This window comes from Macrobrachium nipponense, chromosome 22 (genome assembly GCF_015104395.2).
Source record: "Macrobrachium nipponense isolate FS-2020 chromosome 22, ASM1510439v2, whole genome shotgun sequence".
In the NCBI taxonomy this organism is placed as follows: domain Eukaryota; kingdom Metazoa; phylum Arthropoda; class Malacostraca; order Decapoda; family Palaemonidae; genus Macrobrachium; species Macrobrachium nipponense.
Genome location: NC_087213.1, coordinates 47,687,924 through 47,704,592, shown reverse-complemented (window position 1 = coordinate 47,704,592; position 16,669 = coordinate 47,687,924). Strand labels below are relative to the sequence as shown.

The window sequence follows — 16,669 nt, the reverse complement described above, 5'->3', positions numbered from 1 at the left end:
GGTACCATGAGACGTGTACCATATGTTTACGATCTGGTGGGAGCCAGCTTTTAGACGGGGTAAAGTATTCCATCTCCGTGGCTACCTGCTCCGCTTCTGTTATAGTGCTTAAGTTTTCATCATTCACTCTAACTTAAGGCATGTAAGTTTAAGTTATACTTTAAGTTTTAGTTTTAAGTGATTCTTAAATCTAATCTACGCCCTCTCTTCCAGGCGCCGGCAGTGAGGGATACCGCACTGGCAACCCTGCGGGCCTGGGTCGGCGGTTTTGGGAAGAACGCCGCCAAGGGTATGCCCTACATCCTAGAGAAACGGTTGGCGGTACTAATCTTCCCCGGAGGCAAGGCGACAGGATACGTCGACCCAGTAGAGGCGGGCCCCGACTATCGCCTTCATCCAACAACAGCTGGCTGCCTCATTAACTGACCAAGACCAGGATATCTCCACGGACGTCGCGACTTTTAGATATTAATGTGGAACCTATGGTAGGTGTAGACGACCTGTTGGTCGAGGTAGGTAAGGTGGACACCCAAGGGTCAACACCTTGGGCGTAACTGTTTCTTCTACTCCTGCAACCTCTCCATCCTTCCAAGGCTTTACGGGTGACGAATTGTATACTCCTCCTGACGCTTCGGTTAGACCTAAGGTCAAGGGTCAAGCAGTGAAATCCTTGACAAAGACGTCGTCGTCGTCTAAGAAGACGGCTTCGGCTTCATCCTCTTCGCGTAAGTCTCCGGCTGGGAATCCCGGAGCAGACAGGTCTAAAGCTTCTAGCTCCGGCTCTAAGTCCTCGAGGAGTAAATCCTCCAGAGAGAGATCTCGCACTCCGGCAGAGTCACCAGTTCCGCTACCCTTGGTTCCGATTCAGAGCCACCCCTCCACCTCCGCAGCAGCTCCGGCTTTGGACTCCAATGCTGGCCTGTTGCAACAGGTGGGCGACCTGGTTGGGTCCCTAAAGAGTAGCATGGAACAAATGATCTCTCGATTGTCGGATAGGATTACTTCTCAAGACTCCATTATAGCCGGACTGAGAGAAGCTCCTCTAGCCTCTCCTCACTTTCCAATACAAATGGAACTCAGCTTCCTCCGTATGACTCGCTACCTCCGTTCTCGATGAACAACCCATGGAGAGTAGCGTCATACGCCCACTTCCAAGACGGTCTCATTTCTATACCGAATTTGGAACTCGAAGGATAGAGGACTTCGAGTTCTACCCGGAAGACCTCCAGCCTCCGTTCATAGGCTACGCAAGGCTCACAGCTTCAGCCATGGTTCGGGATGATAGGGTACCAAAGGAGACAGTCCTCTATTCACGAGACCAGGCTCAGAGAGAATGGCTCAGGTGCTTAGAGGACATGGATTGTTCTAATACCAAGATACAACCTTTCAAGAGTCCCTTTACCATCTTCACAATGGATGAGAGTACCCCGCTCCCGTTCCTGACAAAGATCGCGAGGTCTACCATCCCAGCGGCCCAGAAGGGGGACCCCATACCTCAATTGAAGGAAGCAGATCCCACATCTCCGTTACTCCCCTCAGCCGGAGAATTGTGGGAAGACTTGCCGAACACCTTCTCAGCTGGCAAACTCAAACCGGACTGTGCTATGGAGCAGTTTGGTGAAAAGCTACCAGGCTCCCAGATAGCCTTATTCAGGCTGAATTTGACGCTAAATCGCGATTAGCCAGATCAATTAACTCTATGGCTATGACCGAGGTGGCCACCATAGCCTATGGCTCAGAGCCGCTTTTCAAGCTCATGACCAAATCCCTGACTCAAACGGTACAGTCAGATATGTTTGAGTTTGCCACTGCTAGAACGAATTGTAGGAAGCATGTCCTACAAGAGGCAACCATTCGGCATGAGACAAATAGGTTACTCTCGTCTAACATCTGGGGAGCAGATCTCTTCCCAGAAGCTATGGTGAAGGAAGTCCAGTCAGAGGCTACGAGGTTGAACCAGAGCCTTAAGGACCGTTGGGGCCTTACGGCTAAGAGGAGGCAAGACCTAACAGCTAGAGGTAAGGGGCAGAGGAAACCCAGGCGTTTCCAACCTTACCAGAAAAAGCAGCCACGCTTTCCTCAGCAAGTTCCAGCGGTGCCCTTAGTGCAAACAGCCCAACCTTCCACTTCTAAAGCTCAATCACAACAAATTTAAATTTTAGTGATATCCCCTCAGCCGCAGCCCTCCACCTCTTACGCCATCTCTCCAGCTTACAATCAAGCCTTCGAGAGTCAAGCTTCACAGAAGTATGACCGCTCGGGTAAGGGAGGCAGAGGTAAGCGTTCCTTTCGTGGGAGAGGATCGGGAGGCCCCTTTAATAGGGGAAAACACTTCAGAGGAGGCCGAGGCGGTTACCAGAACAATGAAGAACTTCAGGTAGGAGGAGGCTGTTTCACTTTCGCCACCGGTGGAACTTCAGCGAATGGGCTCAGAGCATTGTGTCAAAAGGCCTGGGTTGGAGCTGGTTGACGAACCCACCTCCATCCAGACCTTTCCGTCAACTTCCTTCCAAGGAATTGACAGAGTACGCGGAGGATCTCCTTCAGAAAGGAGCTATAGCGAGAGTCAAGAGATTAAAATTTCAAGGTCGCTTGTTCAGCGTGCCAAAGAAAGGCTCACAAAAAAGAAGGGTAATCTTAGACTTGTCCCGCTTAAACTTAGCCATCCGCTGCGACAAGTTCAAGATGCTCACGATCTCGCAGGTGCGGACCTTACTTCCCCCGTGGGGCCGTCACCACCTCTATCGATCTTACAGACGCCTACTATCATATCCCTATTGCAAGGACACTTCCGTCCGTATCTGGGTTTCAAGATAGGAGACCAGACATTCTCCTTCAAGGTAGTTCCCTTCGGACTCAACGTGGCACCCAGGGTGTTCACGAAGCTAGCCGAAGTGGTAGTGCAACAACTCAGGTCACAAGGGATTATGGTAGTAGCGTATCTCGACGATTGGTTGATCTGGGCTTCAACAGTCGAGGAATGCAACAGAGCTACACTGAAAGTGATTCAGTTCCTGGAATATCTAGGCTTCAAGATAAACAGGACCAAGTCAAGACTCACTCCAGAGTCAAACTTTCAGTGGCTGGGCATTCAATGGAATCTATCCTCCCATACGGCTGTCGATTCCATCAACCAAAAGGAAAGAAATAGCGAAGTCAGTCAAGCAATTTCTAAGTCACAAACTGGCGTCAAGGAGGACTCAGGAAAGGATCCTGGGTTCTCTCCAGTTTGCATCAGTGACGAACGTCTTGATGAAAGCCAAACTGAAAGACCTAACCAGAATCTGGCGCTCACGAGCAAATGTCAGGTCCAGGGACAAACTATCCTCAGTCCCTCTGATTCTAAAGAATCGACTTCGGCCGTGGGCGAAAGTCAAGAATTTGTCGGTGTCAGTACCCCTTCAGTTCCCTCCACCAGGGATCACCATCCACACAGACGCGTCCTTAAGCGGTTGGGGAGGGTATTCCCAGGTCAAAAAGGTTCAAGGAACTTGGTCACCTCAGTTCCGTCAGTTCCATATAAACGTACTGGAGGCAATGGCAGTGTTCTTGACTCTAAAAAGGTTGCGTCCACCAAAGTACTCCCACATAAAGCTAGTCCTGGACAGCGCAGTGGTAGTACATTGTATAAACAGAGGAGGCTCCAAGTCACGTCATCTAAATCATGTCATGGTAGCCATCTTCTCCCTGGCAGACAAGTTCAGTTGGCATCTCTCCTCCACTCACATAGCTGGAGTGAGAAACGTCATAGCAGACGCGCTATCCCGATCAGTGCCCCTAGAGTCGGCAATGGTCACTGGACAACAGTTCGTTCCAATGGATCCTTCAAAGAGTTCCAGGGCTACAGGTGGATCTCTTCGCATCTCAAGCGAACCACAAACTACCGTGTTATGTAGCCCCCAACCTGGACCCTCTGGCCTATGCCACGGATGCCCTGGCTCTAGACTGGAACAACTGGAAGAAGATTTATGTCTTCCCTCCAGTGAATCTTCTCATGAAAGTGTTAAACAAACTCAGGACATTCAAGGGTCAAGTGGCTCTAGTAGCCCCAGACTGGCCGAAGAGCAATTGGTATCCCCTAATTCTGGAACTGGGTCTTTGTCCTCTTCGGATCCCCAATCCCAGGCTCTCCCAGTCAGTACAAACGAAGACTGTGTTCGCTTCCTCAGGGATTCTCAAAACCCTAACTTTATGGATTTCATGAAGTTTGCAGCGAAAAGAGATGCGAATATTGACCCTCAGAATATTCTCTTCTTGGAATCCGATAAAAGGGATTCAACTTTGAGACAGTATGATGCTGCTGTCAAAAAGTTAGCAATCTTCCTGAGAGAATCAGATATTAGAATCATGACAATTAATTCAGCTATATCCTTTTTCAGATCCCTATTTGAAAAAGGTTTAGCAGCTAGCACGATTACGACAAACAAGTCAGCCTTGAAAAAGATATTTCAATTTGGGTTCAACATAGACTTGACGGATTCCTACTTCTCGTCTATTCCTAAGGCATGTGCTAGACTTAGACCTTCTGTAAGGCCTACGTCAGTTTCATGGTTCTTAAACGATGTTCTAAAACTGGCTTCAGAAACCGATAATGACACATGCTCGTTTATAATGCTCTTAAGAAAAACTCTATTTTTATTAAGCTTAGCTTCAGGAGCAAGAATTTCAGAACTGTCGGCTTTATCCAGAGATCCGGATCATATTCAATTCCTTCCCACAGGAGAAGTCCTACTTTCTCCGGAACGTAGCTTTTTAGCAAAGAATGAAGATCCTTTGATGAGGTGGGAACCTTGGAAGGTACTACCCCTTCCACAAGACGTATCTCTTTGCCCAGTTTCAACCTTACGAGCCTTTCTATCCAGGACCTCCTCATCCTCATCGGGTCCCCTCTTTAAGAGGGAAAAAGGTGGAACTTTATCCATTAAAGGCATCAGGCAACAAATCCTGTACTTTATTAAGCAAGCCAATCCTGACTCTTTCCCGAAAGCACATGATGTCAGGGCAGTAGCCACCTCAATTAATTATTTCCAACCATATGAACTTCGATGAGTTGAAAAAGTATACCGGATGGAAATCGCCGACAGTGTTCAAACGTCATTACCTTAAGTCCTTGGAAGCTCTGAAATTTTCAGCAGTAGCAGCGGGTAACGTAGTTTCCCCTGACTCTAGCTAATCTGTAGTAGAAGATCCAGTCCTCCTTTCTACCTGCCTCACCCAACAGTTCGTCTATTCCTGCCTTGTTCATTTACATTCACCTTGTGTCGTAGCTGCTTTTATGATGATGTAGTGGGTGCCCCTTATTTTTTTGCTAGGGACACTCACAGATGATTACAGATATTGATCTCATGGATGTTATCCCCTTATTTTTATGCTAGGGGATACATCTTAATTATGATGGTTACGGGTTCTTTTTGAATATTAAGTCATATACATTCCTTTATATATTATTATTGTTGAGTGGTTTGTTCATTTGATTATATTAATTGCTCTAGTATTTTTGATACATGCCTTTACACAGATACCATTTTGATACATGTAAGCCATTTTACCTCTGTATATATGTAAATTACCTTATGTTAAGAAACATGATTAGAATTAAGTGTAATTTAAGCATATTTCTATTTTTGTATCACTGTGTATATGTATCTTTTTAGCAATTATATTCTTTTTATATTTATTTTATCTTTTATTTGAGACCTATTCTGATTTATTTTATTACTTTTGTTTACAATCTTGTGCTATTTCTCTGGTACGATTTCGCGCAGCGACACGAGCTGAGCCCAGAAAAGGGATTTTGACATAAGGAAAAATCTATTTCTGGGCGATTGGCTCGTGTCGCCAGCGAAATCCCGCCCTACCCATCCCTTCGCCCAAGATTGTCTGCTAACTTCAGGATGGCCACCAGAGGCGCAGCAGTCGGCAGCATGGGATGGAGTAGTAGTAGTACGTGCTGCTCACTCTGTGGGTCGGCTCCCCCTCATGGAGGGTTTTTGTAGTGGGAGATTTCTATTGGCATTTGGCTCGTGGTAGTGGTCTCACTCGCCATAGTGTTCATACCGACACCCTTTGGATTCGAGTGAGCGAGTCAGTTATACTGACCTTTTTCTTTATTTTATTTATTCTCTGGTATGTGTTAGTACATTTTACCCTAGAAATAATAGATTAAAGGATATTTCGCTGGCGACACGAGCCAATCGCCCAGAAATAGATTTTTCCTTACGTCAAAATCCCTTTTTTTTATTTGCAGTGTACTACTGTAGTGGAATTGTTTACTGAATAAAACCTTGATTCTGGTTACATCGGGTTTACTTCAGGGTCCACAATAATCAAAAGTTTTCTAGTCCGTGTATAATTTTTAAAACTTTACAAAAAGCTTTCGAACCCCTCCCTGGGTTCATATTAAGTCCAAAGATGAACCCTGGGAAGGGTTCAAAAGCTTTTAGTAAAGTTTTAAAAATTATACACGGAATAGCAACACTTTTTTTATTATTGTGGACCCTTTAGAACACTAAAGGTTTTATTTGTGTAAGAACAAAAATGACATTGATGGTTCTTTACATTAAATAAGGTTTCATATCTCCTTTTCGAAAAACTTTTCACAATCTTTGCCATATACAATAATGGGTGCTGATGAAAATAGGGATTGGTAATGGTTACTTTCACAAGAAAGTTTTCTTCTTGGAAAATTCTATTACTGAAAGTATACAGAATTACTGAAACAAAATACGCACAGTAATAATAAAGAGCTCAGAGAAAAGTAAAACTGTGACTGTAATAATATTTTCTTTACTTTACAAGGACTTTGGTTGATTTCTGAAGGGAAGCAATGTATCATACACTACCAATTCTAGGCCTGGGCTAGTCCCAATATTTTATGGTTTCAAATGTATACCTCATGTAATGTTGGACCCCTGATATTTAGACTTGAAAGTCTCCCAAAATCGAACATTACACAAGTATATAAGGCAATCCAGTGCATTTAATAAACATTATTCGTTATTACTAAATTCCAAAAAGGAACAAACAAATTCAAAAGGCTGAACTCCATAAATATTACAAAACAAGATATATCTGACCTCACAGCACACCACATGCCTGTACTACATTTTGTTGAGATTCACTAGCGTATAAATGCTGTTGATTTGCTATACGTAATATGATAGCCTACCAACAATGATAATTTCAATAAAGGCACCCAGAAGAGTTATATACTTTACTGCTGAAAGACTCAAACAACTTGAAAATGATAAAGCTTACAGAAATTTTGTAGTGCAAAGAGTTAATTACTATGAACAATAACTACAATAGTGTAAGAGATACACAAATACTAAAAGTACATTAAACAAATATTTCTAATACCTGTTCAACCACCATCTGTGCTATTTCTTTGTTGACTTGCTCAGATCCTGTAGCTTCTTGATAAGACTTGTACAATCCATCACTCATCAGGAGTAGGAAACTGAGAAATAAAAATTTATGAAACATTGTCAAATTATGATCTAGAGCGATTAAATATTGTATATTTGAAAACACAGATAATGAAAATGAGGCCTCAAATTCTTTGAAAGCAAGCTTTTGTTGCTGGGAACTTATGGGAGATGCTTTTCTACAATGATACTCCCCAGTTTCTTATTAGATAATTTTTAAAAATACAGTATTTCCTCAGTCATTAAATACCACTGTTTGAGCTGTAATATTATTAGCGAATTTATCAGTGTTAATGGTTAAACACATTTATCTCCACAAAATGACAAAAGATCAGAAAAAAACTGAATATTGTGCAGATGTATGTGCAAGTGAATCAAGACCTCTGATCAAACAAGCAAAGTATATATTGCTTACTGGTTTAATGAGAATGTTGTGGGCTGAAAGAAATTATGAAAAGTGGAGTTAAATCTGCAAGCTGATATCTCCCATCATCACATAAAAACTAGAGCTTCTGTAAGTCCAACTTTTCTAACAACTAAAAATGCCACAGCCATCATAAACCATATCCTCTCCAAGATTGTTAGCAAGGACATAGTAGTTGCCACCCCCACCATGAGCTTTGAAAAGGTGACGATTTTAACACCGGTGAGACTGGCACATCTACAGGAACAAACAATCTTCACAAAAATGTAATCACCATCCATGAAGTATTTGCGCTATCTCCAATCTTCTGGATATATTCCATACTTCTAACGAGATATCACACTAGAAATTTACTTAATTCTGTTTGTATTAACCAAGGCCCAACATTTTATTTGTATTACTCCTCTATCAATAATTTTCATTTATTATCAGAGGCAATGATCATAAAGTTTTGAGGCTTAAAATTGAATGCCAACTAGAGTGGACTCCAAAATGTCCACTCCCTACCCTACACTAAAGGAATAACATCACATTTTAGAGAGGCCCACAAATAAACAAACAGCCGGTTAGGACAGAGAATATTACAAGAATAGTACAGTCATCATCAGTCTAATGATAGATGGGAAAACTGGACAGAATAATGACTCATGTTTCCAGAATCAGCCCACCCATGGAATCCATGAGCCAGTTCTAGGGAACAGCATCCCCTCTGAGATATCAACATTAGTATTCAAGTTGATACCTCTTAGGTCTGAACATTATTCGGTGGTAAACAATCCTATCACACCTCCTACTGTTAGCTTTGGACATGAACTCCAATCCCAGCCATGGTATTTCTTCCCAATAATCAGGACTGCAAAAAAAGGTAGAGTTTGAACAGAAAAATTAAGAAAAGGAAAGTACATTAACTGAAGTAAAATTATTTGAAGGAGGAGATGGGGTAAAACCCTGTAGGTGTACTAAGAAGTTATAGATGAAGAGGTTGGACGTAAGAAAGGTGATAAAATCCGAAAGAGGTTGAAGTAATCATGAGACAAAGAAATAGTATAGAAGGACATTTAGATCTGGACTTGGAGGGTAGGGAGGGGAAGGGATACCCTCGATTTGAGTGCCCTCTTGCCCATCATACGTCTTGAATTTAGAATATAAATATTCCATGGTGAAGCTATGTGACTTTATCAAAGCATCTCTCACAAATCAGGAGAGGTAGAGACTTACCAAAATTTACCTAATGGAGTAACATTACCAATTCTCCTACAAGAGAAAAAAATTCCCATAATAGGTAATTTACAAAAAATAACAGACAACTTTCGAGCAGTACGTGCTATTTGGCCTAAACCTGCCTATTTATAATCATACTATAATGGGCGTAATGTCTGTCTGTCTGTCTGTCATTCAATCACGGCCAAACGGCTGGTCAGATGGGCATGAAACTTGGCAGGGTTATGGTGGGAACCCTTAAGGTAGTTTGTAATGGGGTTTCATCCAACCTAACCCCCTCCTTTGTAGGTGGTGGGGGTGAGAAGGGATTCCCTGAAATGGAGCTGTTTCTGGCAGTGAAACAAGGCTGGTTATTCCCGTAGACTTAGTTACTTTACGATTTTTCCTACATAATTTCTGTACAACTTCCCCGGAGAAAGTCGCGAATATTTCAGCTCGGACACAATAGAAGATGAAACTTATCATCAATATCCGCAAGATTTTTTGAATAACTTAAATCCATCGAGACTGCCAGTACACAAAATAACGTTGAAGAAGTACTTCCTGGTAATGTTGCTTTGGAATTTCGATCCTGCCAATGGACATTGCAACGGAACGAAGTACACCGTTATGGAGCTAAACTCCCACGTCATCGAAGCAGTGATAGCAACGGGCCCTCACACCGGCAAACATCTGTTCATCCCCAGGATTCCTCTGATGCCTTTGGACAACCAGTTTCCGTTCCAGTTACGGCGCAGGCAGTTTCCCATCAACCTGGTCTTCTCATTCACTGCAAACAAGTCGCAGGGCCAGACTTTGGATCGTGTTGGTGTGTTTCTGCTGTCACCCATGTTCACGCATGGCCAACTGTATGCGGCGATGAGCAGAGCAACTGACTCTGCCAACTTGAAATTAAGTTGTGGACAAACTGATAATATTGTGTACAAAGAGGTTCTGTAGTAGGTATGTATAAAATTGCCCTTATTTTAATATTGCTGAACAAATAGTACATAAAAATTTTTCACTTCTGCACCCGTATTTTATCACCCATCGTAGATGGGTCAGTTTGCTAGTGTTAATAAAACTATAATTTGAAAAAAATATATGCTCAGAAATGATCACCAAAATTTCCTTCCAATCTGCTCAAGGCCTAATATATATCTCAGCAGAGTAAAACACATCAGGGCAACTTGGTCAGGATTTCATTAAAAAACGAAAGCATGGTCAGAAGCCCCTCAGCACTGATTGTAACCCCAGGGGATTCAGTGTGTTATCAGACTTGCAAAACACATCATTTATATTTGGCTTACAGACAGGTTCAGAAGTAAAGTTTGGCAGCAAGCACTAATAGGGCCTTACTATTATATTCCTGCATCTTAGTGATGATGAGAAGATTGACAAAAATAGTATCAACTGAATTATTGTCTCTACCACAAACTTTTACAGCTTTGACCTCATGGCTCCTACATTCATAGCAGGTACTCAAAGAGATTTAGAATACACAGGTCCAGGCACAGGCATTTGTTCATGTCTAGAATAAAAATCTATAAAAATGTTATGAAATAATTAAAGATGAATTCAATCATAACAATAACAATCTGATCATGAATATGTTGTAATGAAGGTACTGAGTGAGGTGCTGATTGCTTACTGACTTGAGTATATACTGTACATTGTTTTAGATTAACCCATGAGACTTATGTACAAAATATTCACTGAGGTTATTGGCTGCTGCGAGCTGCAATGTAGTTACTAATCGAAACAGGGATAAAGTTTGACCATCTGTTTGTTCACAGATGTTCATACATGGACCAAAAAAGCACATGGGAACTGAAGGAAATAGAAATAATACCTGTGGTGGTAGGGGGAACAGGACTTATAAAGAAAAACCTGAAAAAATATCTTCAAGCAATACCCAGTTGCCAAAGTTTAAATGAGATGCAGATTGCTGCCCTCAAAGGAACGGTAAACACCTTGAAAAGAGCCCTTGGATAAAAGGCTAGTGGAATACAGAGGTGCAACCATAGACCCCAGGCTGGAGAACATTGCACCCCTAATATAAATTGAAAAGTACTAATATAAATTGAAAAGTAAGAATAACATAAGCCAGAGAGAAATCATATTTCAATTATTGGAATGTGACAATGACGTTTACAGAGAAATATGTACAAAATACGTATGAGATTTGCACCCTCTCCGAGCACGTTTCTCTCATCAGGTAAGTTATGGAGGAGAAAGTGTATCTTGGTTGTTGATTCACTGTCAGCTACGCATGTGGCCAGTACACTGTAAATAAAAATTATAACAAAATCCATAAAGGAGATATTAAAAGGTGAAAAAAATGGTCAACATGGCAGAGCCAACACTTAGTGCAGGGCAAATCTTGGCACCTCCCCCCTCCCTTGCAAGGATAGCCACGCTGGCTAAAGGGAAAGATGTGTAAAGGTTTGAAAATATTAAAAATATTTACCAAAAATAAAGAAAAATTAAATGAAAATCCACTTAGGTGTATGCTGTTAATGGGGAAGAAATGGAGGTTTTTACAGATCACCAGCCAATATTGGATCTTTTTCATAAGTCAGGTCTTCCTCCTACATTGTGAGTAGACAACACATGGTGGCAGATGCTCATAGTAGGCATTTTGGGGACAGTATGAACATGTGTGTGGTGCAGTTGCAGTTCGTGAGTGTATGGACTGGAATGTCTCTATGATGGAGAAGGAAACATGAGGATGATGTTTTGGAGGATGCAAAGGCATTTCTTAAAGGTGAATTAGTGAGCAAAGGTTATAAGTTGCCTTATTCAGGCTTGGAAATAGAGGGTAATTTGTTAGTGAGGAAAACAAAATATAAGTTGAGAAGTAGTGAGGATAATGGGGATACAACACAGATCATGGTACCAAAAGAATTTATACCAGTGATTTTGGAGATTATACATTGTAAATTTGGTAGCCCACATTTGGGGACTGAAAAGACATATCATTAAGTTTGTGGTCAATACTTTGGGAAGAATACACCTTATTACAAGGTAAAGAGACAATAGGAAAAAATCCAATGCTTCCTTCTGCTAAACCATGCCAGTCACTAGAAATGGTATGAAAACTTTTTTTAATTTCCATAAAATTATTGAGAAACAAAGAATGCTTACATTCCCAGTAGTTTGAAGGCAATATAGACATACAAGGCATAAATAGTATGTAAGATAAGGGGGTAGAGGTTACTCTGACATCCTTACCTTTACTTAGAAGGCAACAAAATGCTCTTCTAATTCTAAGTGTGCCTCAAGGTAAAAGTCCATAAAGTAATAAGTTCTAGTCAGAGGATGAAATGGATATGCCAACAGCACCTTGTGTTGCTTATAGGACGAGAGGTGATGGCTCTTGCCATAATACTATATGAAAATGATGGTCCTCTGAAAACTTCAAACAAACAAGAGACCTCCCATTCTCCCACAGAGCTGAAGAACATTTTGAACGCTTAGAGAAATATCTGGTAAGTTGTAGCTCGTGCCAGAAGTGCTGTACACTATTCAAGCTATAAGCTTGTGACTTGTGGGTGCTTGTGGGAGTTAGTGGGAGCTCAGAGCAAGAAATGACGCCTGGCTGTAACCGAAGCCAAATGAGAAAGGCGCTAGGTGAACTGGACCCCAAACGAGCTTGAAGCTCGTGTCTGTAGCTGGTGTCAGGCAGTAGCTGATGCCAGAACATAGCGGTCACTGGAGAACTGGACATCAGAAGAGTCAGAAGTTTGGGGCACTATAAAACTTATTGCTGGGAGCCATACTTTTAGCTGGCTCCAGACGAGTTGGTCGCCAGCAGAGCTAGGAGCTCCGATTTCACTCCTTAAGAAAGTGAAAAGCGGTGGACAATTATAATTCCAGTACACTATTCAGAATAGAAGCAAAGTACAGTGGTACCTCGACATACGAAATTAATCCGTTCCGAGGCGCCTTCCTAACCTGCTTTTTTCGTATCTTGAACCACATTTTACATGTAAATTGCCTAATCCGTTCCAAGCCCTACAAAAACACCCCAGTAAATCATTTCCAGGCTTACAACACGTTCTAGGGTTACGACAGCGATCCGACGGAAGAAATATGACTCCAAAAAGGCAAAGTACTGTACATACTTGAGTAATATTTAACTGCATGTAATGTTCAACCCCATTTTTACTGCATATATTAGGACTTTAGCATATGTCCCTTAGCAATAAGCCTAGCCTATGTTAGCAGTTGCTACTGTAGCCTAGTCTATGATTCTGACATCTAAACCCAAGAAGCTACAAGCTTAGAATATGCAAATAAAATGTATAAATAATCAGTATGTACTCATTTCAAATAATTATTAATTAATCATTAACTATAATACACAAACAAAAAATAACTTTCCAACCTTTTGTTTACATTCAGCACTTACGAGTACCGAACGATCGCCAAGCAACCACTTTTCCTAGCACACAGTAAGCCATAAATTTTCATTATCTCTCTTCAACTAATGAAACTACCAAACAGTATAATAACCATTCATTTCTATTCTTTATTCTATCTTTACCTAATGGAGATACCGAGTTACTGACAGCTATAATGAAACATATACGTAATATTAAAACAGAAGAATTCTAGAAAATACGTATTTGTTGGCTTCGATGATAGCAGTCTGATTTATTTTATATTTTATGATATCTAATTCACAATTTTTCTTTATTAAATGTATTGCATGTACTCATTTCAAATAATTATTAAGCAACCATAAACAATAAAAAAAAAAGCTTCCAACCTGTTTATGTTCAGCAATCACGAGTACCGAACAATCGCCAAGCAACCACTTGCACCAAGCACACAATACGTACAGTAATCAAATTTTCATTATCTCTCTTCAACTACTGAAACTACCAAACAGTATAATAACAATTCATTTCTATTCTTTATTCTATCTTTACCTAATGTTTTTTTTATTAAATGTATTGCATGAATAAGTTTTTCAATTTACAGCATCCTTTTACCAATAGAATACATAGAGCACATGGGGTAGATGCTGACCAATAGGAGAGCAGGATCTTACGGTGGTGACTAGCATCAGGAACCAATGGGAGAGTGGGAGGATGGTGGCGAGTCTACTAAAATGGCGGCGTGCAAGTTTTAAAATTGTTCTCAGTGGTCCGGGCGAATCTCGGGACTTTACAGCAACAACCTTTCGTAACTTGAACTATCTTCGTATGTAGAGCCAAAAAATCTTTGTATTTGCTTTTGTAACTCGAATTTTACGTAAGTGCCTGAAAGCTAAAGAAGAGCCTGGTCTGATGTCCTTAGCTTTCACATAAAAAGAAGGCAAATGTTCTCTATGATCAAATAGTGATCCGATTCTGATTTCATTTATGAAAAACTGGAACTGTAGCCAGTTTCCTATTCTTCAGAGCCAATGATGTCCAATAATTCCAAAGGGAAAAAGGATGGATCTATGGATTGAATGTGACCCTGTTCTAGCTAAAAATCCCAGGGTAGTTGAAGAAAAATTCTCTTCTTCGCTACAAAGATGGGAAAAGTTCGTCAAAGCTGGGCCCCTGTGCATAATCACATAGTTAAATCTAGTCCAATACCCTTCACCGATGAAGTACGTAAGACGTAGATCTCCTCGGTTACAGAAGAGGAGTCCGAAAATAGGCCATAAAAAACCATTGGGATTCCTGATGGTCTTGGTAGATTGTATTAGGCTAGGCTTTCAAACACAATGACCAAACTTTGGGCTTATGTAACAATTCATAACCATCTCTTATAATTAACAACCACTTACCAAACAACTGACATAAACAACATCAAGTATTAAGTTAATGAATGAATCGGGAAACCCGTCTTACAATTAAAATATTTAATTCATTACTACATACTCTTCTTTTAGCAATTAAAAATTGATTCTCCTAACTCTTCTACTAAGGCTCAATCAGCTGATTCTGAGAACATAAACATTAGACTAGACTACACAAATGCATATAGCGGATGACCAGTTTTTTATACATACAGTGGTACCTCGACATACGAAAGGCTCAACTTACGAAAAACTCGAGTTACGAAAGCAAATACGAAAAATTTTACAGCTCAACATACAAAAAGTTTTCAAGATACGAAAGGTTGTTGCTGTAAAGTCCCGAGATTCGCCCGGACCACCGAGAACAATTTTAAAACTCCCGCGCCGCCAACTGAGTAAACTCGCCACCATCCTCCCGCTCTCCCATTGGTTCCTGATGCTAGTCACCCCATAAGGTCCTGCTCTCCTATTGGTCAGCATCTACCCCTTGTGTTTTAAGTATTCTATTGGTAAAAGGATGCTGTAAATTGAAAAACTTATTCATGCAATACAATAAAAAAAAAAAAAACATTAGGTAAAGATAGAATAAAGAATAGAAATGAATGGTTATTATACTGTTTGGTAGTTTCAGTAGTTGAAGAGAGATAATGAAAATTTATGGCTTACTGTGTAAAGTGATTGCTTGGCGATCGTTCGACACTCGTAAGTGCTGGATGTAAATAGAAGTTTGGAAGCTTTTTTGTTTGTTTATTATAGTTAATGGTTACTTAATAATTATTTGAAATGAGTACATGCAATACATTTAATAAAGAAATTGTGAATTAGATATCATAAAATATAAAATAAATCAGACTACCAACAAAAGGATTTTGACGTAGGAAAAATCTATTTCTGGGCGATGGGTTCGTGTCGCCCAGTGAAATAATCCTTTAGTTCATTATTTCTAAGGTAAATGAGCTAACAAATACCAGAGAAAAAACAAATCAAAGATGTCAGTATAACTGACTCGCTCACCCAAAATAAAAGAAGGGTGTCGGTATGGTAACTGGGGCGAGTGAGACCACTACCACGAACTTCTTGCCATTTAGAATTCTCCTATATAAAAATTCTCAAACGAGAGAGCCGATCCACAGGTCGAGGCGGCAATACTACCACTACACCCCACGCCACGCCGATCGCCGCGCCTCTGGTGGCCATCCTGAAGTTAGCAGGCAATCTTGGTGGCAGGGCAGGGCAGTGGTTGGGATTTCACTGGGCGACACGAACCCATCGCCCAGAAATAGATTTTTCCTACGTCAAAATCCTTTTTCTAGGCTCAGTTCATGTCTCTGCGTGAAATAGTACCAGAGAAATAGCACAAGATTGAAGAAAATAAAAGAGGGTCTCAATAAAACCAAAAATTAAATCTACAATACTATAATTTAGAGAATAAGGTATGTACATAAAATAATAACACCAAAAGGGACTTTGTGAAATTATATACAAACTTACAACTAATCATGTCCACTTAATCTCTAAATGTGAGTTAAACCATAGTAATTACTTACTCACAAACATATAAGGAATTAATAAAATATATAAAATATTATAAAGCATCAAAAACATTACTAGATGAGAGTGTGTGGAACCCTAGCAATACAATAAGGGGAACACACTCGATAAGTTTCACATACACAAATATTGAAAAATCACCTAGTATCAAAACCATTGTAAGATGAGAGTGTGGAACCCTAGCATAAAAATAAGGGGACCACACTCGTTAAGTTTATATATACAAAAATTGTGGGTGACCCTAGCCAAAAAATAAGGGACACACCA

The 16,669-nt window shown here is 40.7% G+C and overlaps 1 protein-coding gene across 3 annotated transcripts in view; it reads right to left on the bottom strand.

Moving 5' to 3' along the window:
• LOC135198627 (TGF-beta-activated kinase 1 and MAP3K7-binding protein 1-like) overlaps positions 1-16,669 on the bottom strand; it is a 479,012-nt gene that overhangs the window by 73,198 nt on the left and 389,145 nt on the right. For all 3 annotated transcript variants that reach the window (XM_064226386.1, XM_064226385.1, XM_064226387.1), the window contains one exon: positions 7,360-7,459. In XM_064226386.1, coding sequence (XP_064082456.1) covers positions 7,360-7,459 — 100 coding nt within the window. The remainder of the gene's footprint in view (positions 1-7,359; positions 7,460-16,669) is intronic.